At 37.9% G+C, this 26,303-nt stretch overlaps 1 gene segment (V, D, J or C); it reads left to right on the forward strand.

Moving 5' to 3' along the window:
* The first annotated feature begins 24,766 nt into the window (after window positions 1-24,766).
* On the forward strand, window positions 24,767-25,583 carry LOC128544281 (immunoglobulin heavy variable 3-53-like). The segment is given in 3 exon segments: window positions 24,767-24,834; window positions 24,946-25,265; window positions 25,578-25,583. Coding segments are annotated over 3 exon segments (366 nt in total).
* Window positions 25,584-26,303: the final 720 nt, after the last annotated feature.

The raw sequence follows: 26,303 nt of genomic DNA on the forward strand, positions 1-26,303 counted from the left end.
CAGCAGTACAAAGAATCAGGACCAATTTACCAAGAGCGCAGTCTGTGTACCCTAAACCATGTTTATAATACATAACCGTTCTTATCATTGTCTATAAACAATTATGGTATAAAGTTACATTTGGGTAAAATTGTTTCCCGAAGAAGTTACTAGATAGGAAAGGCTGAAAAATCATTCTCCTTGAAACTCTTAAGTGAAAAATTCTGTAATAGGCAGTTTATAATTGTTCATGCATCTATACACTGAGCAACCCATGCTCATAGAACCTCCTTTTACAAATAGAGTCAAGTATAAACAGCATGTTCTTGGCCGTTTCAGTTTTCAGTGAGCTCCATGATAGATAACACTACCATACTCTTGAAGAAGAACTCAGAGAAGGATGATTTTTTTTAGCTCTGCTCTGCTATTTTATACAACTTTTACACAATCATACTGCAAGTCAAAAAAGCTAAATTAAATTTAAAAAGACATTAAATAATAAAGGTAATTAATTGTAATTAATTGTAAAAAAAGGTAAGTATTTTTATTAACAATACTGAAGATATTTTTTTCTTAAATGCATGTTTTTTTTTATTGTGCATTTGTTTATTTAGGAACTAGTTTTATGAATGTAAATGTTTGGAGCAATGAAGTACTTTGGAAAAACTGCCATGAAGCCTTAAAATAATTTAATTATCCTGTACTGAATGTGAATCTCCCAATCTACATTTATTTAGCTGCTAATAAACATTATGCTTTAAGTCATGTAAGAGGTGCTGTCTCTCTACTTACACAACATTTACCCAACATGCTTAGGTGAAAATGAATAAGAAATTAAAAAGACTGAAAAATTAGACCAGGCTGCATGATCCACACTGCTTAATGCATCTGTTAGTAAATAGTTGTTAAATGTTTTGAATGTGTAGGTTTTTACTCTAATGCATCATTTCTGAAACCCTGAACATTTCCATGCATATGAAAACCCTTCATGAATTTGAAAGCACAGAATCAATGTGGAGGTTACTTGTTACATTTTGGAAAAGGTAAAAGAAGTACTCATGCAAGAGCTGTGCATCCTCTATAGTCACAGGAGTGAGTGGTCATACTGTAGATGAAGCTTGTGAAAGCCCCAAAACACCAGCAACTTTATATTGGTTGCTCATGTGATGCTGCTTCATCCTTGTCAGTGTGGTTTCACAGTAACACTTTAAACAATCATTTTGTGTTAAGGATTTAGTTACTCTTCTGCTTATTTATGTCATCCTGACTCACATGTATTCCATCATGATGTTTTGTTGCAAATCCAGTGTGATGTGTGTCTATACAGTATTTATGTGCAGCAAAACTGAGTGTAACAGTCAAGTCTCATCAACACTCGCCATGGAGATCACCGGAGATAATTCCAAAAATATGGTATATCTCAAACTCTCTGTTGTGACAGCAGAGGACACAGCTGTGTATTAATGTGCAAAAAGCACAGAAACACAAATGTGAGAAAACACTGCACAAAAATATTGGTGGTGTTTATTTATTTCTTCTGGTGAAGCTGGTTTAGCACCCATTCTATATAAATTTTTAGATTACGCATCCCTAATCAACAATCTTTCTTTATTTAGTTCTTCCTCAATTCATCTATCAAATCTCAATAACACGTAACCTGTGTAGGGTTCCATGGGTTTTAGAATGTATCATACGGCACAAGGCAATGTACATATAAACTGTATTGGGTGCCAACATATTACAAAGACCAAGCACACATACCTGTACAGTACACAGACACAAATATACATTTAAACAAAGAATGCCAAGAGTTGTAACTTTTTCTGCTTCAACACACACCATGATCTCTACATTTCTACTCCTTCTTCTACTGTCAGTTGTAGGAAATTCTCTGGAGTGGATCAGACATATAGGCATTTAGGTGATGGCACTTACTATAGTGAGAAATGTCAAAGCAGATTTCAGGTTTATTTCCAGAGACACAGTAACATTAACAGAGCAAAACATGCAGAGAGAAGATACAGTTGTGTATTACTGCATTCGTTACCTACTCTTTTTTTTTTTTTTTTACCTTTTTTACTTCACAAAATTGCTGTCACCTATTTTTTTTATAAGAAAATTATTTATATGACAATGGCATAAAACACTTGTCAAGGTACTTCAAAAGAATGAGACCTGACCACAAAATTCTGGATAAATGTGAAGAGCTTTCACAAAACAAAAATGAATGATTTAAAATTATTAGTGTTTACCTTACAATATCCCACAGCACTGTTTAATTCTTAATCCTGCACTATGACCAGAGCAGATCAAGACAAAATTCGTCAAAAAAATGTCAGTTTTGTCTCTGTAAATACTCTGGGAACATAAAGATACTCCTTTAAATTGTACACAGTTTTTCCTCAGAACATATTTATACTTAATCATCATGGCGATCAAGTGGGGTTTGAAGTAAGTTTGAAGAGACAAAGTGATTATATAAAAAAATCATACACACTGGATACCTCATCATATCGAGATTTGTTGTTCTGCGTTTGTTAGAGCTCGTCACAACAAATCAGGAGATCTGCATATTTTATTAGCTTTAGGTTTTATGCTAAATGTCCTTTCTGACATAACCATTCACATTTGTGATTTCCCAGTAAGAAAAGAGAGACATCAAAAGTTTTTTTCTTTAACAGATACCTGTGATGTGGGGATTTTACACTTTATATCATTAGCTGTGTGCATTTTATTCTCTTAATCATTATTAAATAACACAATATATTTTATCTCTTTATTATTACAGTTATTAATGAAGAACATTCAAAATATCTTTCCTTGTTATTTCCTAACTGCTATAAACTCTGAAGCTATTCTCTAACAAACTTCTTTGTTGTGAAAACGTTTCGATTACATTTCTGTACCTTGAATGTGACTAAATGTAGACACTCTTATAGGCTTCAATTATACATTTCAAATAATCTGTATCACCTTACAGAAAAACGTCTTGAGCAAAACTCAAAGCTTGAGTATGACTCATATTTAAAATCCACTATAGAGGTAATGTTCTATTGTACAGTATATTTCTATATTTCTATTCTATTTCTATTTTTATTTTTATCCTGGTTAAATTTATTTTCTATAGTATTTCTTTTTATTTCTTGCCTATAAGCTTTAATTCTCTTTTTTAAGGTCACTGAAGGTCGTATAAGCATTTTACTGCATATCGTACTGTGTATGACTGTGTATGTGACAAATAAAAATTGAATTTGATTTAAATGAAGTATTTCTGCACAAAAACAGTTCTGTATAGTTGAATCTATTATCAGAGCTGCTGCTATACAGTAGAACATTAATCAACACCTCAAAATTAATTGGGTGGATATAGGATGAAATCATCAAATTGTACTGCACCTGGTAAAAAGTTGATACCATAAAGCAAGCAAGATTGATTAGACAACATCCCAAGCAAGGACAAAACAAAAATAACAATTGTGTAAGTCTTATAATTATTGAAAATAGTACCTTGTGAAAAAAGGTTCAGGTGCTCCAGGGGGCCAATCCATCACACCACATTTAAACACACTTCATTAATTATATAACCACGAATGCTCAAATAGTGATTTAAATACATTTTAAATGTTAACTCCTCCCATCATAACCAGATATACAAATACAAGTAGCACAGCTGGATATCACTGCATTTCTGTGATGTAATGTTTTCTGTTAAACATTGAAAAACAGAGAAGACCTCCTTAAAAACAACACACACAATGTTCTCTGCATCTGTACTGTTCCTGCTGGCAGCTGCTTCCTGTGAGTGCTTTATCAAATTCATATATTTAATAAAATGACACTAAACATACAGCATATATTGTATGAGATATCACAATGTTCTTTCCTTTACAGATGTTCACAGTGATGAAATGGCTCAGCCTGCTGCCATGACAGTCCAGCCAGGACAGAGTCTCTCCATCCCCTGTAAGGTTTCATATTCAATTACAAGCTGGTCCACAGTTTGGATCCGACAACCTGCAGGAAAAACTCTGGAGTGGATTGGACGTATCTGGGGTGACGGGGATGTAAATTACAATGACAAACTGAGAAATAAGTTCAGCATCTCCAGAGACACTTCTACTAACACAATAACAATTCAAGGACAGAATCTACAAACTGAAGACACAGCTGTGTATTACTGCGCAAGACTCACACAGTTGCACAGAACAGTGGATTCCCCTTACAAAAACCTTAAGGCATTTTTATTTATACCCTCTGAATACAACTTTCATCTCAGTCAAGTTTTTGCATTTAATTCACTGATTTTAAAGTTTTTCTTTAAGCATATAAAGTGTGTTTTGAAACATATAAAACTTTGCATATTAATTTATTCTACAGAATAGTTAACTGACAATCAACGTAAACTAAAAATATCTTATCAGTGAATGCATTAATGATTCAGCATTATTTAGCATTATTTAACACAATATGTTCTTATAGTTTGCTATACATTAATAAAAAAATGCAGAAGGTAGAACCAGAAATTGACAAATAAATTGTTAAAAATAAAAATAACGGGGAGAACATGCAAACTCCACACACAGACTTGAGGCAGGAATTAAACACCGACCCATCCAACTGAGTGTCTACATTTAGTCACATTCAAGGTACAGAAATGTAATCGAAACGTTTTCACAACAAAGAAGTTTGTTAGAGAATAGCTTTAGAGTTTATAGCAGTTAGGAAATAACAAGGAAAGATATTTTGAATGTTCTTCATTAATAACTGTAATAATAAAGAGATAAAATATATTGTGTTATTTAATAATGATTAAGAGAATAAAATGCACACAGCTAATGATATAAAGTGTAAAATCCCCACATCACAGGTATCTGTTAAAGAAAAAAACTTTTGATGTCTCTCTTTTCTTACTGGGAAATCACAAATGTGAATGGTTATGTCAGAAAGGACATTTAGCATAAAACCTAAAGCTAATAAAATATGCAGATCTCCTGATTTGTTGTGACGAGCTCTAACAAACGCAGAACAACAAATCTCGATATGATGAGGTATCCAGTGTGTATGATTTTTTTATATAATCACTTTGTCTCTTCAAACTTACTTCAAACCCCACTTGATCGCCATGATGTTTAAGTATAAATATGTTCTGAGAAAGAACTGTGTACAATTTAAAGGAGTATCTTTATGTTCCCAGAGTATTTACAGAGACAAAACTGACATTTTTTTGACGAATTTTGTCTTGATCTGCTCTGGTCATAGTGCAGGATTAAGAATTAAACAGTGCTGTGGGATATTGTAAGGTAAACACTAATAATTTTAAATCATTCATTTTTGTTTTGTGAAAGCTCTTCACATTTATCCAGAATTTTGTGGTCAGGTCTCATTCTTTTGAAGTACCTTGACAAGTGTTTTATGCCATTGTCATATAAATAATTTTCTTATAAAAAAAATAGGTGACAGCAATTTTGTGAAGTAAAAAGGTAAAAAAAAAAAAAAAAAAGAGTAGGTAACGAATGCAGTAATACACAACTGTATCTTCTCTCTGCATGTTTTGCAACCTCATGAGACTCATATAATATCGCTTATTATTTGGCAAATATCTAAATTATTCTGAGATACATTTCCAAGATTTGCATTATTTATGCCCATTTGCTTTTTCCTTACTAAGATTTACTCCAGGTACATAGCTATGGAAAATGCAACATACCAGAAATATCTACATGCAATCCTACTTTATCCCTCTCTTATCAGTAGGAAGATCTAAAATCTCTGCTGAATGTTTGGTTAATTTATATGAGAAAAACATTTCTCATTAAATGTTTGATTAATTTACTATTTTAATTTCTTCGGCAGATGTAAAATGTCCACAATCTATATATAGTGTTTGTGCAAGAAATTGAAGACCAAGACTGTCACAGTTAAAGTTACATCGAGGATTTACAGAATTAAATACAATTATTAAATGACTGTTAAATAATGCAACCACGGGGGGGCGCAATCCAGTGTCTTCTTGTGCCAGTCCCAAGTCTGGATAAATGCAGAGGGTTGTGGCAGGAAGGGCATCCGACGTAAAACATTTGCCAAATCAACGATGCGAATCAAGAATATAATTCCCATACCGGATCGGTCGTGGCCCGGGTTAACAACGACCGCCACTGGTGCCGTTGACCTACAGGGTGCTGGTGGAAATTGGGCTACTGTTGGTCGAAGAAGGAGAGGAGGAAGGCGTGTTCGTAAGCAGAGAGAGAAGAGGAAAGGCAGGAGTTTAGGAGTGATGGTAGGGACTTTGAATGTTGGGACCATGACAGGGAAGGGAAGAGAGTTAGTTGATATGATGCAGAGAAGGAAGGTGGATATACTGTGTGTCCAGGAGACCAGGTGGAAAGGTAGCAAGGCTAGAAGCTTAGGATCAGGGTTCAAATTGTTTTACCATGGTGTGGATAGGAAAAGAAATGGAGTAGGAGTTATCCTAAAAGAGGAGTTTGTAAGGCATGTTCTAGAGGTGAAGAGAGTATCAGATAGGGTGATGAGTCTGAAGCTGGAAATTGAAGGGATAATGTTCAATGTTGTTAGTGGTTATGCCCCACAGGTAGGATGTGAGTTAAAAGAGAAGGAGAAATTCTGGATTGAGTTAGATGAAGTAATGCAGAGCATCCCCAGAGGTGAGAGAGTGGTGATTGGTGCAGACTTCAATGGACATGTTGGGGAAGGGAACAGAGGTGATGAAAATGTGATGGGCAGGTTTGGTCTTCAGGACAGGAATGTAGAAGGACAGATGGTGGTGGACTTTGCAAAGAGGATGGAAATGGCAGTAGTAAATACTTTCTTCCAGAAGAGGCAGGAACATAGGGTGACATATAAGAGTGGAGGCAGAAGCACTTGTGTCGACGTTGTAACCTGAAAGAGATCAGTGACTGCAAAGTGTTGGTAGGGGAGAGTGTAGCCAGACAACACAGAATGGTGTTGTGTAAAATAACCCTGGTGGTGAGGAAGGCGAAGAGGACAAAGGCAGAGCAGAGGACAAAGTGGTGGAAGCTGAGAAAGGAAGAATATTGTGAAGTCTTTAGGGAGGAGTTGAGACAGGCTATGTGTGGTCAGGAGGTGCTTTCAGTTGACTGGACAACTACAGCCAATGTGATCAGGGAGACAGGTAGGAGGGTACTTGGTGTATCATCAGGTAAGGGGAAAGTGGACAAGGAGACTTGGTGGTGGAATGAGGAAGTCCAGGAGTGTATACAGGGAAAGAGGCTAGCTAAGAAGAAGTGGGACACTGAGAGGACTGAAGAGAGTAGACAGAAGTACAGGGAGATGCAGAGTAAGGTGAAGGTAGAGGTGGCAAAGGCCAAACAAAGAGCATACGAGGACTTGTATGCTAGGCTTGACAGTAAGGAGGGAGAGGTGGATCTGTACAGGTTGGCAAGGCAGAGAGATAGAGATGGGAAGGATGTGCAGCAGGTTAGAGTGATTAAAGATAGAGATGGAAATGTACTGACAGATGCCAGGAGGGTGATGGGAAGATGGAAGGAGTACTTTAATTCCAAGATGGCGCCGGTGAGGTCGGCTGCCGTCACGACTGCTCCGACCACCTTTTCTTTGTTTTTGTTCTTTAAGTTAGTTTACAGCGTTTTAAAACCGGCAAAATTACCACCATGGGGTACATTAGTTATGATAGAGACACTCTTGTTTCTATTGGTATACAATGTACTCACAATTCGACGTTTTTAACTCCGGATCCGAGCTGGCCGAGTGAGATCCTGAGGGACAACAAAGGACGCGACGCGAAGCGGCGGCCTCGAGGGAAACGAGCCGGCGTCAGGAACAGGCTGAGAGCCCGTGCACACCGCACACCTCTGCCTAGCATCCTGCTCGCCAACGTCCAGTCACTGGAAAACAAGCTCGATGACCTCAGGGCCAGGATAAAGTTCCAGAGAGACATTCGGGACTGCAATCTCCTCTGCTTCACCGAGACATGGCTGAACCCAGCGGTGCCGGACCACGCCATCCAGCCGGCCGAGTTCTTCTCGGTTCACCGCATGGACAGGACGCGGGACTCGGGGAAGTCAAGGGGAGGCGGCGTGTGTTTAATGGTGAACAGCAGCTGGTGCAACAGCGCGAGCGTTGTTCCTCTCACACGCTCCTGCACACCAAACCTGGAACTACTGTCCATCATGTTTCGTCCTTTTTACCTTCCTCGGGAGTTTACATCGGTCATAATCAGCGCCGTTTATATTCCACCACGAGCAGACACGGACACTGCCTTATACGAGCTGCATGAGGCACTCACACAGCACCAAACACAACACCGGGACGCTGCGCTTATTGTGGCGGGGGACTTTAATAGTGCCAACCTCAAACGTGCAGCGCCAAACTTTTATCAGCACATCACTTGCCCCACCAGGGGCGAAAGGACACTGGACCACTGCTATACAACGGTCAAGGACGGCTACAAGGCACAATCTTGTCCACCGTTTGGTAAATCCGACCACGCCGCCATCTTCCTCATGCCAAAATACAAACAAAGGCTGAAACAGGAAGTTCCGGTTCAGAGGGAGGTCGCGCGCTGGACGGACCAATCGGTGGCCGCGTTACAGGACGCACTCGATGACGCAGACTGGGACATGTTCAGAAACAGCTCCGATGGTGACGTCAGCGTGTTTACGGAAGCGGTTGTGGGATTCATCGGGAAATTAGCAGACGATACCGTAGAAAAAAAGACTATTAAAACGTTTCCCAACCAGAAGCCGTGGGTGGATAAAACCATCCGCGATGCTCTGAGATCTCGCACCGCTGCCTACAACACGGGACTCGCGTCGGGGGACATGGAACCATACAAGGCTGCGTCATACAGCGTCCGGAAGGCGGTGAAAGAGGCGAAGCAGCGCTACGGGAGAAAACTAGAGTCACAACTCCAACAGAGTGACTCTAGGAGCCTGTGGCAGGGATTGAGAACAATAACGGATTATAAAGCACCAACATCCGGTATGATAAACGCAGACGTGTCTCTGGCAGATGAGCTGAACACTTTCTATGCTCGCTTCGAGGCTGCAGCTAAGGACGCTAGCGATGCTAATGCTAGCGGCGCTAACGGCTGCAGACAGGAAGTCACTGCCAGCACCGGAAGCGCGTTCATCATCACCGAGCATGACGTGAGGAGAGCCTTCAAGAGAGTGAACACCAGGAAAGCAGCAGGACCAGACGGCATCTCAGGCCGTCTCCTCAGAGCCTGCGCAGACCAGCTAGCACCTGTGTTCACTGAGATATTCAACATCTCTTTATCTCAGTCGGTGATCCCCACATGCTTCAAAGAGTCCATCATTGTTCCTGTCCCAAAGAAACCTCATCCTGCTTCACTCAATGACTATCGCCCTGTAGCCCTCACTTCAGTAGTGATGAAGTGCTTTGAACGCCTGGTCAGAGACTTCATCATCTCTTCACTACCAAACACACTCGACCCACTACAGTTTGCTTATCGTCCAAACCGTTCCACGGACGATGCAATCTCTCATCTCCTCCATACATCTCTCACTCACCTGGACACTCGGAGGGGGAATTATGTGAAAATGCTCTTCATCGACTACAGTTCTGCATTTAATACCATAATTCCCTCCACACTTACCACCAAGCTGGAGCACCTGGGACTCAGCTCATCTATGTGTCAGTGGATCTCCAACTTCCTAACTGGCAGACCACAGGCAGTAAGGATGGGCGGACATGTCTCAGCCCCTCTCACTCTCAGCACTGGAGCCCCCCAGGGTTGTGTTCTGAGCCCCCTGCTGTACTCTCTGTACACCCACGACTGCGTGGCCACTACCAGCTCCACCACCATCATCAAGTTTGCTGACGACACTGTTGTGGTGGGCCTGATCACGAACAATGATGAGACGGCCTACCTGGAGGAGGTTGGAAATCTGGAGAACTGGTGCCAGAGGAACAATCTCCTCCTGAACGTCAGTAAGACAAAGGAGCTGATAGTGGACTTTAGTACAAAGCAGGTGAGGAACTACCAGACCCCCGTCATCAACAGGAGCCCAGTGGAGAGAGTGGACAGCTTCAGATACCTCGGTGTTCACATCACGCAGGACCTGGCATGGTCCTGTCACATCAACACCGTGGTAAAAAAGGCCCGGCAGCGTCTCTACCACCTCAGACGCTTGAGAGACTTTAGACTGCCCTCCAAGGTGCTCAGGAATTTCTACTCCTGCACCATCGAGAGCATCCTGACGGGAAATATCACGACCTGGTTCGGGAACAGCACCATGCAGGACAGACGAGCTCTACAGAGGGTGGTGCGATCAGCTGAGCGCATCATCCGCATCGAGCTCCCTGACCTGCACTCGATCTACAACAAGCGGTGCTTGACCAAGGCCAGGAAGATCGTGAAGGACCTCAGCCACCCCAATAACGGACTGTTTACTCTGTTGCGGTCTGGGAAGCGATTCCGCTCCTTGAAGGCCAACACAGAGAGACTGAGGAGGAGCTTCTTCCCGCAGGCGATAAGGTCTCTCAACCACAACCACACCACTATGCAGAACTACACAATATTTTCATAATTGGTCAAATCTATCAATCTTCTTACATCCATGAACACTATGGACAATTACACGCTCACCTTCCTTCATATATACACTACATGTCGTACGTTACATCCTGGACCATTGCACAAAGACACTTTAATAACTTTGCACACCTACCTTCACAACTACACTACATTTTACAGTTTTACGTTTACATCCTGGACCAGTGCACAAAGACACTTTAATAACCTCTGCACGAAGACACTTTGTTCCATGCATATTTGCACACACCGTAAAGTATATTTCAATTTGCACAGTATATTTCTATTTTGTACATCCTATTTCTATTTTTATTTTTAGTTCTATTTTTTCATAGCACATTTCTATTTTTATTTTTAGTTCTATTTTTCCTAGTTTAATTTAATTTTGTAATTTAATTTCTATCGTATTTCTTTTATTCATATTTATTTCTTATTTGTAAAATTTTACTCTCTTTTAGGGTCAATGGCAGTCGTATAATACATTTCACTACATTTCGTACTGTGTATGTTTGTGTATGTGACAAATAAAATTTGAATTTGAATTTGAATTTTTAAGGAGTTGATGAATGAGGAAAACGAAAGAGAACAAAGAGTAGAAGAGGTGACTGTTGTGGAACAGGAAGTAGCAAATATTGGTAGAAGTGAGGTGAGAAGGGCGTTGAAGAGGATGAAGAGTGGAAAGGTTGTTGGTCCTGATGACATACCTGTGGAGGTATGGAAGTGCTTAGGAGAGGTGGCAGTAGAGTTTTTGACAAGTTTGTTTAACAAGATCTTGGAGAGTGAGAGGATTCCAGAGGAATGGAGGAGAAGTGTATTGGTGCCAATTTTTAAGAACAAGGGAGATGTGCAAAGCTGTGGCAATTATAGAGGTATAAAGCTAATGAGCCAGACAATGAAGCTGTGGGAAAGAGTAGTGGAAGCTAGGTTAAGGGCAGAGGTGAGCATTTGTGAGCAGCAATATGGTTTTATGCCTAGAAAGAGTACATCAGATGCAGTATTTGCTTTGAGGATACTGGCGGAGAAGTACAGAGAAGGTAACAGGGAGTTGCATTGTGTCTTTTTAGATTTAGAGAAAGCGTATGACAGGGTGCCAAGAGAGGAGCTGTGGTATTGTATGAGGAAGTCTGGAGTGGCAGAGAAGTATGTTAGAGTGGTGCAGGACATGTATAAGAGCTGTAAGACAGTGGTAAGATGTGCTGTAGGTGTGACAGAAGAGTTTAAGGTGGAGGTGGGTCTGCATCAAGGATCGGCTCTAAGCCCCTTTTTGTTTGCTCTGGTGATGGACAGGATGACAGATGAGGTAAGACAGGAGTCCCCATGGACTATGATGTTTGCAGATGACATTGTGCTCTGTAGCGAGAGCAGGGAACAGGTGGAGGAAAATTTGGAGAGGTGGAGGTATGCTCTGGAAAGCAGAGGAATGAAGGTTAGCCGCAGCAAGACGGAATACATGTGTGTAAATGAGAGGGACCCAGGAGGATCGGTGAGGCTACAGGGAGCAGAGGTAAAGAAGGTGCAGGATTTTAAGTACTTAGGGTCAACGGTCCAGAGCAACGGAGAGTGTGAAAAGGAGGTGAAGAGGCGGGTACAGGCAGGTTGGAATGGGTGGAGAAAAGTGTCAGGTGTGTTGTGCGATAAAAGAATATCAGCGAGAATGAAAGGAAAGGTGTACAGGACAGTGGTGAGACCAGCGATGCTCTACGGCTTAGAGACAGTGGCGCTGAAGAAAAGACAGGAGGCAGAGTTGGAGGTAGCAGAGCTAAAGATGTTGAGGTTCTCTTTGGGAGTGACAAGGATGGATAGGATTAAAAATGAGTTTATCAGAGGGACAACCCACGTTAGATGTTTTGGAGATAAAGTCAGAGAGGCCAGATTGAGCTGGTTTGGGCATGTTCAGAGGAGAGATTGTGAATATATCGGTAGAAGGATGCTGAGGTTGGAACTGCCAGGCAGGAGGTCTAGAGGAAGACCAAAGAGGAGATTTATGGATGCAGTGAGAGAGGACATGAAGTTAGTTGGTGTGAGAGAAGAGGATGCAGAGGATAGGGTTAGATGGAGGCAGATGATTCGCTGTGGCGACCCCTGAAAGGGAACAGCCGAAAGACAAAGAAGAAGAAGAAGAAGACTGTTAAATACATTGACCATCAAGACTATTTAAAAATTAAATACAGTTAAGCCTTGGATTGCAAGCATAATTTGTTCCGGAAGAGTGCTTGTAATCCAAATCACTCATATATCAAAGCAAAATTCGCCAAAAGAAATAATGTAAACATTGATGATTTATTCCACAATCCTAAAGTATTCATATAAAAAACTATTAATACAAAATATGAAGTAAAAATAAAACAAATTAACCTGCACTTTTGAGGATTTTGCGGAAATGTGACATGGCATTGTCATTAAACAGATTCATCTCCCGCATTGCTAGAGCCTTTTTAACCTTTTTCTTTATGAGGGCCGTTGTTACAGTACAGTTAGTAAAGAACAGTCACTATACTTGGACACAAAATAAAATAAAGAAACAAATGTTATAGTAAACAGTACATGAGCGCACGGGTGTTGACTATAAGAGTGATGCTGAGATTGAGCATGGGAAACGATTACCCCGAATACTGCAGCACCAGAGAGAGCGAGAGAGAGAGAGAGAGAGAGAGAGAGAGAGAGAGAATTATTGGCTTAATTGTGATGACCTCTCAGCAGACAAAGTGAATACGTACTACTGTACTCATATTTCAAGACCTCTCTCATTTACCAAGTGAATTGAAATGAAGTAAATAATTTTGCTTAACTTGCAAAACACTCGCAGACCAAATTACTTGCAAGGTTCACAGGTTTATGTGTAAATGAAGCTTTTCTTCACATCTGACAAAGGAACATCTTCTTGATTCGTGAGAGCTATATTTCTGGGAATAGTTGCAAGCTAAATGCTAAATCTAACATGCTAACAAAGAGGCTGTAAAATATAAAGTGTGCCATGAAAAATGTTGGTCACCAGCTCAAGGAATCATAATGGAAGGTACCTTGATTTATACAACAATTTACTCTGTGTAATTTGTGATAAAATACACTTACCAGGTAATGTTAAATATTTGAAATAAGTTGGATGTTACTATCAATGTGATGGATTGGCACCCTGTCCAGGGTGTACCCTGCCTCGTGCCCTAAGCCTCCAGGGATAGGCTCCAGGCCCCCCGCAACCCTGAATACAGGATAAAGCAGTATAGAAGATGAGTGAGTGAGTGAGTGGATGTTACTGTTCCATGCACCTACAAGCTGTGCATAAATGGCAGTCATTTAAAGGAATAGAAATATTTTCGGTTAAAATACCATGGAAAATACCATGTTGATTTACATAAAAAATACTATGTTGATTTCAATCTCTTTGCAGTACACAAATGAATGAACTAGTAGGACAAAAACCTCTGTGTTTCAAATATCAAAGGTCATTAACATAATATCTCAACTTTGACCTCAGGAGTAAATTATGTTTTGTATTAAGGTGAATATACAGTTAATACAAAAATAGTTGTTGAATCTGTGCTGTGTAAAGTGTATGTTGCTATCAGTAATGGAAACTCCACACTCTCAGCTCGGTACAAAACACACCTGCAGGAAGAGAAACGAAGTGTAAATTCCCTTTGGGCCTATAGAGGGCAGTAGCTCACTTCTATTGAAATAATACTCATGCAATCTGCTTTTAAGGAAAGAGAAAGGGAACATACCCTCTCAAAATTACAATGTCCTCTAAATAACATCAGTAACATGCCCAACATACGGTGGCCCAGAAGGGCAAACCATCTTTCCCGTATATGTGTGTTTTTTTCCCTTGAAAATGTATGCTTTTTCCGTTATAAATGTCCTTTTTTCCCTTGAAAATGTCTGCTTTTTCCCTTATAAATGTGCTTTTTTTCCCTTATAAATGTCCTTTTTTCCCTTAAAAATGTGTGCTTTTTCCCTTATAAATGTGCTTTTTGTTTCCTTATAAATATATCCTTTTTCTTTATAAATGTGCTTTTTTCCCCCTTGAAAATGTGCGCTTTTTCCCGTGTAGCCGTCTGCTATTTCCCGTTTGTGCGCAACTACTTTTTTCCGTGTGAGAACTCTCTTTCTCCCGTATTTTGCAAGCTAAAAGCTAAAGCTAATGCGCAAAGGACTATGGGAGTGGGGTCAAAACGCAACTGAACACGGAACCTTTCCGGATATCAGCTCCAGGACTCAACATCATGGAGTATACAGTGAATTATAGCGTGATAACGTTATAATTTTCCCTACATTTTTTTAACTGCACACACTTACCAGGTAATGTTTAATATATAAAATTAATCAGATGTTACTGTTTTAGGCACTAATGATAACTTTGTAGCAGTGTTAATACTATTGGAGTGTTTGGGGGAAATGCCGAGCCGAGTGTAAATGTCAGTGATTAAAAGGAATATTATCTCATTTAAACCATTAAACACTGATGTAAACCATCAGCTCCATGGCATCTCTGTAATATACATCCACATATGGATTTATAAGCAAGCTAATATCACCATGCTAACCGCTAGCGCTTAATATGGGGAAACTAGCTTGTTCATTAATATATATTAGTTTAATAGTGTATTTGGACACATATACGTGATGTAAACAGTTATCTCCATTGTTTCTGTAAAATGCCTGTCCAAATATGAATCTATAAGCAAGTTAATATAATTATGCTAAGCGCTAGCTTACTAAAAGAGCTAAGATAGCAGACCATTAACTGTTGCCTATCAACTATTGCTAATTATTCCTGAGCTGCTCCTGTTATGTGTTAAATGTTACAGATGATTAATGAATTGTTGTTTGTAGTTTATTGGAGCTCATGAGTGCCATATAATGTATACTGCTGTATAATGTAGTGGTTTTATTATAGCTAGAGATCTTCTGAATAGTTAGTTATGTGCTTACACAATGTATGTAACAGTCAAGAGAAGGGGCTTTTGTTCAGGTTCTATCTATTCTATTATAAAGTCATTAAATATATGTTTATACTCCTTATAATATGATTGTGTGTTTTTCTTCTCACAGTAAACTGTGTGTAAATCATCAACTGCCTGTGTATCAGCTGATTTCTACACCAGCTTTACATCCTGAGCAGAAGGTGAGTGCTCAGAAGTATTTACCTCTCTTTTCAAGAACACCACTGAGCACATCTTAATCAGGGGACAGGGACACATTTCTCTTCATGGACATGTGTGTGTTAATGAATGGTGGAGATGGGGCCAAATTTTGCAGCAATCCTTAATAGCAAAACCAAATAATTGGTTTTAATACACAGCATTACTAAAAGCTTGCATTCTATGAAATTTTGTGTGCGTGCCTGCATGTGTTAAACTGATGTCATATGATGTCAAACATCATGAAGTGATATTAACTTGCTTATAAACCCATATGTGGATGTATATTACAGAGATGCCATGGAGCTGCATAGTAACACCATGAAGTCTTTTTACTAGACACTTATATTAACATGTCTTTATTTCTCCCCTGTTGTAGATTGTCGTGGAGAGGACGGACCCTTGATGCTCTGCTTTTTTGCACCAACAATACATACATGTATTTTATTAATTTGTAAATAAAGTCTTTAATGTAATTTATAGTTGAGTATTTATTTCTAGTTTGCTTATTATTTAGCAAAACAGTTAAAGTGCATGTAAAGCATTGCTGCAAATGACACTGAATAGAATCAGATGTTACTCCACTCTGTGTGAGGGTACAGGCTTATATACAGTATGTGATTTTAGCATCAATAATGTTTTTCTGCTAACTAAAGCATGCTGCCTTGGAGATTAGTGACATCTCTGTTTCAGTTCGAACAACATATTCCATAATATTTATGAATACATTAATCCCATATGTTCAGCAGTTAAAACAGAGGTTCTTAAACATTTTACAGCAAAGGACTCCTTCAACTGTAAAAAAAACACCTCTGCATACTTTTATATTGCTTATTTTATAATTAAATTTGTTGGGTGTAATTTGTTATTTGTAAATCATAAATCTACGAATTTATGTTCTAATATAATATTTGATAGAGATTATGTAGGGGGACAATCCGAGGGCGGGGGGGCATTTTAACATTACATTTTTATTCTCATGTTAACACAAAGATATGAGAGCTTCCTTTATATGCTTTTTAATGAATGTATGATTAAGTCACTCACCTACTCATCATCTATAACACTTGTGTGTGTCTGTGTGTGTTTACTGCAGGGGCCTGGAACCTTTGCACCTTTACGCACACACACACACACACACACACACACACACACACAGTGATAATTCTTTTTAGATGTCAGTATAAAAACTCATTTATGATATAGCCACAAAATGATCTCTGATTATTTATTCTCTGTGTATTACACTTAAGGAAACTTATAATAAAACAAATACTAACTTTTATGAAATTTCTTTATATCTTTGATATACTGTGTCTGAATATGAACAAATTAGTTTTGCTTCAAATCGAGAGAGACGTTTATTCAAATACTTTAGTGATCATTGCAGATTGTAAAAAATGGTTCTTCATGGAAACTTTTCTGATAGTAAAACATTCTGTTATATGGGTTTACATACATGGAATCCTCTCATCTATACACTGAGCAGCCAGTGGTTGTGGATTTAATATATACATAGTGGTCATGGACACTCCCTATTTAAATAGAATCGGATATAAACAGCCTGTTCTTGGGTGTTTTAGTTTCCACTGAGCTCTTTAATATATAATAATCCTGTGCACTTCAAACCTGAGTGAAGCAGAACACAGAGAAGGATGGTTTTAGGACAATGTGTTCTAACCCTAACCCCAGGTGCATGCTGTGACACTGCCCCTCCCACAGCTCCGCATTCACAGCCCACTGGCACTGCCAAGTAAGACCCTGGCCTCATGCCCTAAGTCTCTATGCCAACCCAAGGTCCGTGCCAGGTGCCCCCGTGCCCGCATTCTCCATGAGTGCAATGGGTTCAACTCTTTTTGCACGAGCAGCACAACAAACACGGACACGAGGCCAGGTCTCACTGGATAAAGGGTAGTTTTATTATGAACAACGGGGAAGAAAAAAAGAGGGAGGGAGGATAAAAGAGGAGGAAAGATGTGAAGGTGTGCACATGCAGGTCTGTGGGATGTGCACACTGATGTTGAGCAGTGGCGGCGGGCAGAGTGGCATCGTTTTTTTTTTAGATCTATAGGGATAGGTCACTTCTGTTCAAGTAAAGCTCATGAAACTTGTTTTTAAAGGAAACAATTTCTGAAATGGGAACAGATAAACAATTATTTTAGAACATGGAGCAGAAGGGTTCTTTAAATAAAAACAGCAATAACAAATGAAACATTTCAGTTCAGATAACTTAATCATGTATAAAACTTAAACAGAGAGTGGCTACTAAACCTCTAAGCAAATTAAAAATGTCTATTTTCACATGTTGAATAAAAAATTATGCAAAGACAGTTTAATAAAAAAAAGTAGTTACTTATTCCTTATATAAAATAATTTTTTTGACAATTAAGAAGTGTCTCTAGAGTGAAGGAAATTAATAAAGCATAAAAACCCTAACAGCTTTAAAAACTTTTATTTTTCTGTTTCCTAAATTACCCACCATGCCACGGTTAAAATGACAGAAATCATATTCTTTTACAACTATTCAGAAGTTTGATATGAACATAACCTGAAGCTCTTGATGTGTATCTGCATGAGTTCACCTCATATAATATTACAACACCTGTTTGTCCATGAGCTCATCCATTAACAAATGTTCTTAATCTTCTTATTTATTAAAGTACAATAAACTGTATAAACTCAAACAGAAATCCACAACCCATTAAATTTCCACTCAGATAAGGAGTGTCTCTATGCAAATGTCCTTCCCTGTTATATATTTAAGAAATGGAGAGCAAGAGCTTTTAATCATTTTGCTTTAACACACACCATGATCTCTACATCCCTACTGCTGCTGCTTTTGGCAGTCGTACACTGTAAGTGTTTTACGTTTGATTATATATAAAATATAGGTTTTGTAACTTTTTGCTGTTACAATATTACAATATTTTCTTTAACAGGTGTTCACTGTGTTGAGCTGACCCAACCTGCATCCTCAGTAGTAACCCCTGGTCAGTCACTGACTCTGACCTGTAAAGTGTCTGGATATTCATTAACTGATAGTGATTACTGCACACACTGGATACGACAACCTGCAGGAAAAACTCTGGAGTGGATCGGAGAGATATGTGGTGATGGTAACACTTACTACAGTGAGAAACTGAAAAGCAGGTTTCAGGTTTCCAGAGACACGTCCAGCAGTACAGTAACATTAACAGGACAGAACATGCAGACTGAAGACACAGCTGTGTATTACTGCGCTAGTGAAGACCACAGTGAGACAGAACAACAACATCCCTGTACAAAAACCCCCAGTACAAAAACAGTGTACAGTCTCAACATGGATACTAACACTGTTATATCTTTAACCTCCAAAACTTTTAACACATTTATCTAAAAAAAGTGTCTTAGCACAAAATAATGCTAAGCACAAAATAAAAAGAGTAAACTGCTTGGAAAATGAAACACAGCACTTAAAACCATTCTTTCTCTTTCTTCTCTTCTTAACTGATTCCTTCCACCAAAACAAAACAATACACACAACTTTCATATTTTGATCTCTTGCAGAGCATTAACTAACTAATGAGGTGAATTTAAATCACTACAAAAAAAAGTCTTAATGTTTTGGCTTCATGAGGCCATTTTACATTTTTCTGTACTGTATACTATATTTTAAATTACTGACTCAAATGATTAACTATTTAATTATTTGTAAAAAAAATAAATAATAATAATAATACGATTAAACTAATGTATCACATAATTTATATTAGTAAAAGTAATAAATAATTCAACTATGAATTGGTATTGAAAATTGATAATGTGGTATGTGACTGTGATTCACGGCTACAGAGCTTCACTCAACACAGCTTCTCCATAATATTTAAAAAAAATCCTCCTCCTTCAGGACAAACATGTTCACTTCAGCTTTACTGCTGCTGCTGGCTCTCCTTAATAAGCACATCCTCACAAGCTGTAAACGTTATTGACGTTATTAAACGTAATTATCTCTCTGTCTAGTATTAAAGGTGATAGACAGCAAACTAACATAAAAAAATCATTTTAAAAGATTATAATTCATTTATTCTCATAAAATGTATTAACATAAATAATTAAAAATATATATTTAGCCAATCTATTACTTCCTTCATATAAAACATAACATGTATTTGGATAATTTATTTTCCATCACTCTATGTAGGTTGTGGGGGTCTGGAGCCTATACTGAGCAGGGGACACCCGGAATGGTGTGGCAACCCAGTGCAATCCAAGCACACACCCAATTAAACATCTTCTCATACACTGTGCACATTTTGCAGACATCAGTCAGCAGTACATGACTGTGGGATAAACCGAAGTACAAAGCAGAACATACTGTATTTCATTAAATCTAAGTATTTCATTTCTGTACTATTGAACGTCTGCCAAAAATATAAAATCCATACTGTATGCAGATTTTCCCAACCTCAGATAGATATAAATATACTGCAAAGGGATCATGAGCTACAGTAGTCTCTTCTTCTACTGATATCCTCTGCGACCTGTGAGTAATCATGTCTCTTCACATTTTACTCATCTTTTTCCTAGGCTTCATATTTAAGTCTAAATTGAAGTAAAGTGTGTTTAATTGCCTTTTTCAGTTTTACCACTCTCCTCTTCTCAGATCTTTATGATATCAGTCTGAAATCGTGTCCTGCTGATGTTAAACCTCCCAGAGCCTTAGTACGGTTATCCACACAGATCTCTGACTATGCCCTCACTAGCTGTGGAACATGATGGACCAGACAACCTACTGTAAAATGCTTGGAATGGATCTGGATTATACGGGTTGCTGGAAGCATAAACTTTGAAGTTTCCTTTACAGTATAGCTCACTTCAGCATTTGTTAAGGTATCCAAAATTTTTGGATACAATTTTTGATACAATTAATGGATTAATAGCATTATATAAATTAAGAAATAACCAATGATAATAGACAAAATAAAAGCATAAAAAATCATGGATCTATTAAATATGTAGTAGTTAAAATTATTTTTTATTTTACACAGAAATTTTAATTTGCCAAAATGATTGACTTGAACTATTATTGACTTCATATCTTCTCTTTCCGTGAGCAATGAAACAAAGCCTACAGTATATGTTACCTCAAGTACAAAAATACACTTACAACTGTGAAAACCCCAATAAAATTTATTCAGTCATGTGTGCACAAACAAACAGACAAACAGACATAAAAAAAATCCAAAAGCCATCTTGATGTGTTCTATTACTCATCTTACATAACCCTAAATTTTTCATATCTTTAATGTACAGTACAGACACAAAAAATTTACAGTTTACAGTTTTATTTGATTTATAGATATAAATGTAGAACAGTAAAGTAGTGGTCAGCACTGTGGCCTAGCACCTCCTGGATCGAGGGTTTGATTCCAGTTTACATTTTTTTTTTTTTTTTTTTTATATGTACAGTACTGTATACGTAGATTTAAACTTCTAGATTACAGAATTTAAAGATGTGGGGATTTGCTCACATAAAAATTCATTACATTTTCTTTCAGATAAGGAGTGTCTCTATGCAAATGTCCTTCTCTCTTGTATATTTAAGCAATAAAGGCCAAGAGCTTTTACTTATTTTGCTTCAACACACCATGATTTCTACATCCCTACTGCTTCTGCTGGCAGCCGTGCACTGTAAGTGTTTTACATATAATAAACTAAACAGTCTTTTGGTTGATTATAGCTTTTTATTTTTACTGAATTAGAATAACATTTTTTTAACAGGTGTTCACAGTGTTGAGCTGACCCAGCCTGCATCCTTAGTATTAACCCCTGGTCAGTCAATGACCCTGACCTGTAAAGTGTCTGGATATTCATTGACTCCTGTAATAGGCTCTAATTACTGCACACACTGGATACGACAACCTGCTGGAAAAACTCTGGAGTGGATTGGACATATGTGTTATGATGGTAGAACTGCCTACAGTGAGAAACTAAAAAGCAGGTTTCAGGTTTCCAAAAATACATCCAGCAGCACAGTAACATTAGCAGGACGGAACATGCAGACTGAAGACACAGCTGTGTATTACTGCGCTCGAGATTACCACAGTGAGACAGATCAACAACATCCCTGTACAAAAACCTCCTCAGTAAAGTGAAACAGTGTACAATCTCAGTATTGTCACTGCTACTGTTATATCTATAGTGTATATTATTACAGTTTTCCCCAAATGTTTAAACATATTTCCAGAAAAAAAATGTGTCTTAGTTTTTTAACACCCTAAACACAAAATAAAGAGTGAAGTATTTTGTCCAAACTCTACAAATGACCCTGTACACAGGTGGCATGAATAAATGTGTGAACAGAGTGACTTCTGCCCCAGTAGAGATTTATATATCTGGCAATGACCCTGCTATGTATGGTGGTCACAATTTCTTCTTTTTACATTAGATGGCAGCAGTAAGCAACAGATTGTGGGACATTCCGTTCATAGATATATAGTATTCGTAAATACTGGACTTCATTTTTCAGTCTTTTAATATATAAAATTGTGTGAAATAAGTGATATAAACTTATCCAGTCATAACTGGTAAGGTTATGGAAGTCCATTTCCACCAGTAAAGGAAAAATAAAGGGAAGGAAGGTTGTCATGATAAAAAATAATAATAATAATAACACTGAATAATTCAAAATTTATGGAAAAAAAACTTAAGAATATGGGAAGAAAATGTGTCTTTTTGGAACCTTGTAATCTTGTATTTATTTATTTATTTAAATAGTTTAAACTTTGCAACTTTTACCACTTTGTTAAATGATTCTGGTATAATGAAGAGATTATTTAAATGCTCATACAGTAAAAGGATGGAGCTCATATTGGGTTTATTTTGACCAATTTATGGTAATTTTTATTCTTTTTTTTTCTTAACTTTCCCCCTAATTTAGTTTTATCAAATTCCTCCCCATCACTAGGATGCACCACATTAAGGCCTCTACTACCACTTAGTTGAAAACTATCACGTTTTCTCCGAAACAACACATCGTTTAAAACTGCTCACTCACTCATGGATAAAATTTTGGAAGCTGCTACATGCACTAATTCAGACAACAGATAAACAAACCACTGGTGTGGACGGGGGATATCTATAGTTATGCCAATAGCACTGGTTATAATAAACCTTTTAAAGGGAGAACAGAAATCAGAGATATTTCAACAGCATGGTTTATCTCAAACTCTCTGCTGCGACAGAAAAGGACACAACCATGGCCAAAATTTTGAGAATGACACAAAAACAGTATTTTCACAATGTCTGCTGCTTCAGTGATTTTAGATCGTTTTTTCAGATGTTATTTTATACTGAAGTATAATTACAAGCATTTCATAAGTGTCAAAAGATTTTATTGACAATTACATGAAGTTTATGCAAAGAGTCAAATTTGTCAGTGTTGACTCTTCTTTTTTTAAGACCTCTTTAATTCCATCAACTTCTGGCCGACATCCTGACTGATGGTGGCCCATTCTTATACAATCAATGCTTGGAGTTTGTTAGAATTTGTGGGTTTTTGTTTTTTCACTCGCCTCTAGAGGTTTGACCACAAGTTCTCAATGGGTCTACAATCCAAGGAGTTTTTTCGCCAGGGACCCAAAATTTTGATGTTGCGTTCCCTGAACCACTTACAGTAGTTATCAATTTTGCCCTATGGCAAGGGTCTCCATTATGCTGGAAAATATATTGTTCATCACCAAACTGTTCTTGGATGGTGGGGAGAAGTTACTCCCAGAGGATGTTTTTTAGTAACATTCTGGCTGAATTCTTAGGCGAAATTGTGATTAAGCCCACTCCCTTGACTAAGAAATAACTACACACATACTGTAAATAGTCTCAGAATGCTTTTAATGTTGGAATGTTTCAGGACCGATGGTAGATTGTTCTGCGGCAAGAGTGTTGCTTGGTTTATAAAGCTCTACTAGGGTAATTTGAGATAAATGTAAGCATTTAATTGTAAACTATACACATATACTGTATAGAAATCCCTCCTCCACTGATTACAATTATTCAATGTTCGTCTCAGTCTAAACTTTTTTTGCATAAATTACATTTAAATAAGATTGTTTTTACTGATGATAATTATTCTGCTTTTGTAACATACTTACACTTCTAGGGTTGGGGTGTGTATCCTGCTTTTAGACATTGCATATGCATTCAGGATGCCCCCTGCTTTGTGCCCTGATTTCCTTGGGATAGATGCCAGACCTCATGCAACAGGTTAAGTTAAATGCAGAGTCATCAGAGAACTTCTGCAGATGGCAGGACTTAGAGTTGTATTGAAAATCTGAGGTGTACAAAGTGTACAGAAATGGAGAAAGAACAGTCCCCGGAGGTGCTGTGTTACTAACCACCACATCAGACAGGGAATTCCCCATCCTTACAAACTGGGGCATATCTAAGAGAGAGTCAGCTATCCAGGACACAGTGTGATGGGCTTAAACCCACCCTGAGCAATTTCTCACTCAATAGAAACAGTTGTATTGTATTAAAGGCAAAAAAAAAACATGATCATCACTGTACTGTTACATCCATCAAGGAAAGAGTGAACATGCTGCTATAGTTACATGACCACATCATCAACTACAACATGAGGCTGGTAGGCAAATTAAAATGGGTCCAGGAAAGATTTTACCAGTGGCCCTAGGTGTGCCAAAACAACTGTAGGCGCTCCAACACCTTCATGACTTGTGACGTCAGTGTGACTGGTCTGAAGTCGTTGAGGCCAGAAGGGCTTCTAAGGTACCTGTACTATACAGGATGTTTTCTATATGACCTGTATTCTTACCTGCATCAGACTCAGTTTAAAGAAGTATAGGATACCAGACAGCTGAGCAGTACAAGACTAGAATCCTGGAGCTAATACCATCAGGGCCTGAAGCCTTGTTTTGGTTGAGTTTTTCCAGCAGTCTTCTCACCTAGCTATCAATCAGAGTCAGTGAAGTTGGTTGAGAGAAAACCAGCAGGATGTTTTGATCAACCAGCATTTAATATGCAAATACATATGCAAATTTCCCCCTTACAGCTACATATAGAGAAATACATATCAGCCTCAGTCACTGTGGGCTCTGGAAAATTTAGCAACTATTAGTTAAACAATGTTCCTGCCATATTTGCTGCTGCTGGCAGCTTCATCCTGTGAGTTTTACTCCAATAATGAACTCTAGTATTAATAAGATAATAGTAAATTATTGTAGTCATAACATACTGTACATACATGTTTAACTGAAATTGTGTCTTTGTTTTCAGATGTGGAATGTGCAGTAGAACTCACTCAGGTCTCCTCAGTGATGTTAAAGCCAGGAGAATCTTTAACCCTCAGCTGTAAAGTATCCGGATACTCGGTTACTGATAATAACTACGCCACAGGTTGGATTCGACAACCTGCAGGGAAAACTCTGGAATGGATAAACCTCATTTGGGGAGGTGGGAGTACTTATCATAAAGAGTCTCTAAAAAGCAAGTTCAGTATTTCTAAAGACGGCTCCAGCAGCACGGTGACTCTGAGAGGACAGAATCTGCAGACAGAAGACACAGCTGTGTATTACTGCGCACGTATCCCCACAGTGGTACTTCCACTTAGGTGTCAATACAAAAACATGTGTGTCATATATGAACTGAGCTAACATTTTTATCATCATCAATTTATTAGGATTAAGAAAACACTTAAACCCTATAATTGTTCCTGATTTTCTTGCTTTTTCCTGACTTTAAGCAGGTTTTACCACTTAAATTCAATACCGTAAAATTTATTTTATAAGGTTTATTTATTCCCATAACAACAAACTTCATTATTAGGACACAGTTATGAATTACCTAAATGACAACTGATACTCTGAGTACTATCTTCATAACTATTTTTAAATGTGTTTTTTTAACAGTGTTGATACATATGATCCTAATGCGTTACTTTCTACTTCAGCTCCATGTGAGAAGTGTTTATTAAAAGCAAAACTTATTTCAGCTAAATATTTGTTCAAACAATTTTGTGCAAATTTTATGCCTCTAGAGGGCAGTCTGTGCCAACTTACCCATCTTAATTTGTTGCTATGTAAATTTAGGCCCTCCTTTTGCATCCAGCATTGTGTCATCATTTTGATTAGACAGACTTATGTTAGGAACCTGTGCTGTGTTGGTTTCATGGAAAATTCATATATAAAATATATATATATATATATATATATATATATATATATATATATATATATATATATATATATATTTTTTTTTTTTTTTTTTTTTTTCTTTTTTTTAAAAGCTGTCCCATCTACAGTACCATAGTATGCAAAAAAATATGTTTTGTGGGAGGTTCACTCAACTCCATAAAAAAAAAAAAAAAGTTAATTGGAAAATTAAGAAGCCTCACTATCTTAAATTATTCTACGTCAAACTGATAGTGAAACACCTGGAGGATGTTCTACATACCGTACAGGGGTAGAACTATAATCCATCTCTAACTGCTCATTGATCTACATTCATGTTTGAGCTTCACACGAACTAAAATAATTAACCATCATCTAACTCACGATAGAAACAACTAAAAGATAATTGCTTTTTATTTTGTACATGATGACAAAAGTTAAATACATGCTTCTTCAATAACCACC

The sequence above is a fragment of the Clarias gariepinus genome, chromosome 16 (genome assembly GCF_024256425.1).
Source record: "Clarias gariepinus isolate MV-2021 ecotype Netherlands chromosome 16, CGAR_prim_01v2, whole genome shotgun sequence".
NCBI classification, from domain to species: domain Eukaryota; kingdom Metazoa; phylum Chordata; class Actinopteri; order Siluriformes; family Clariidae; genus Clarias; species Clarias gariepinus.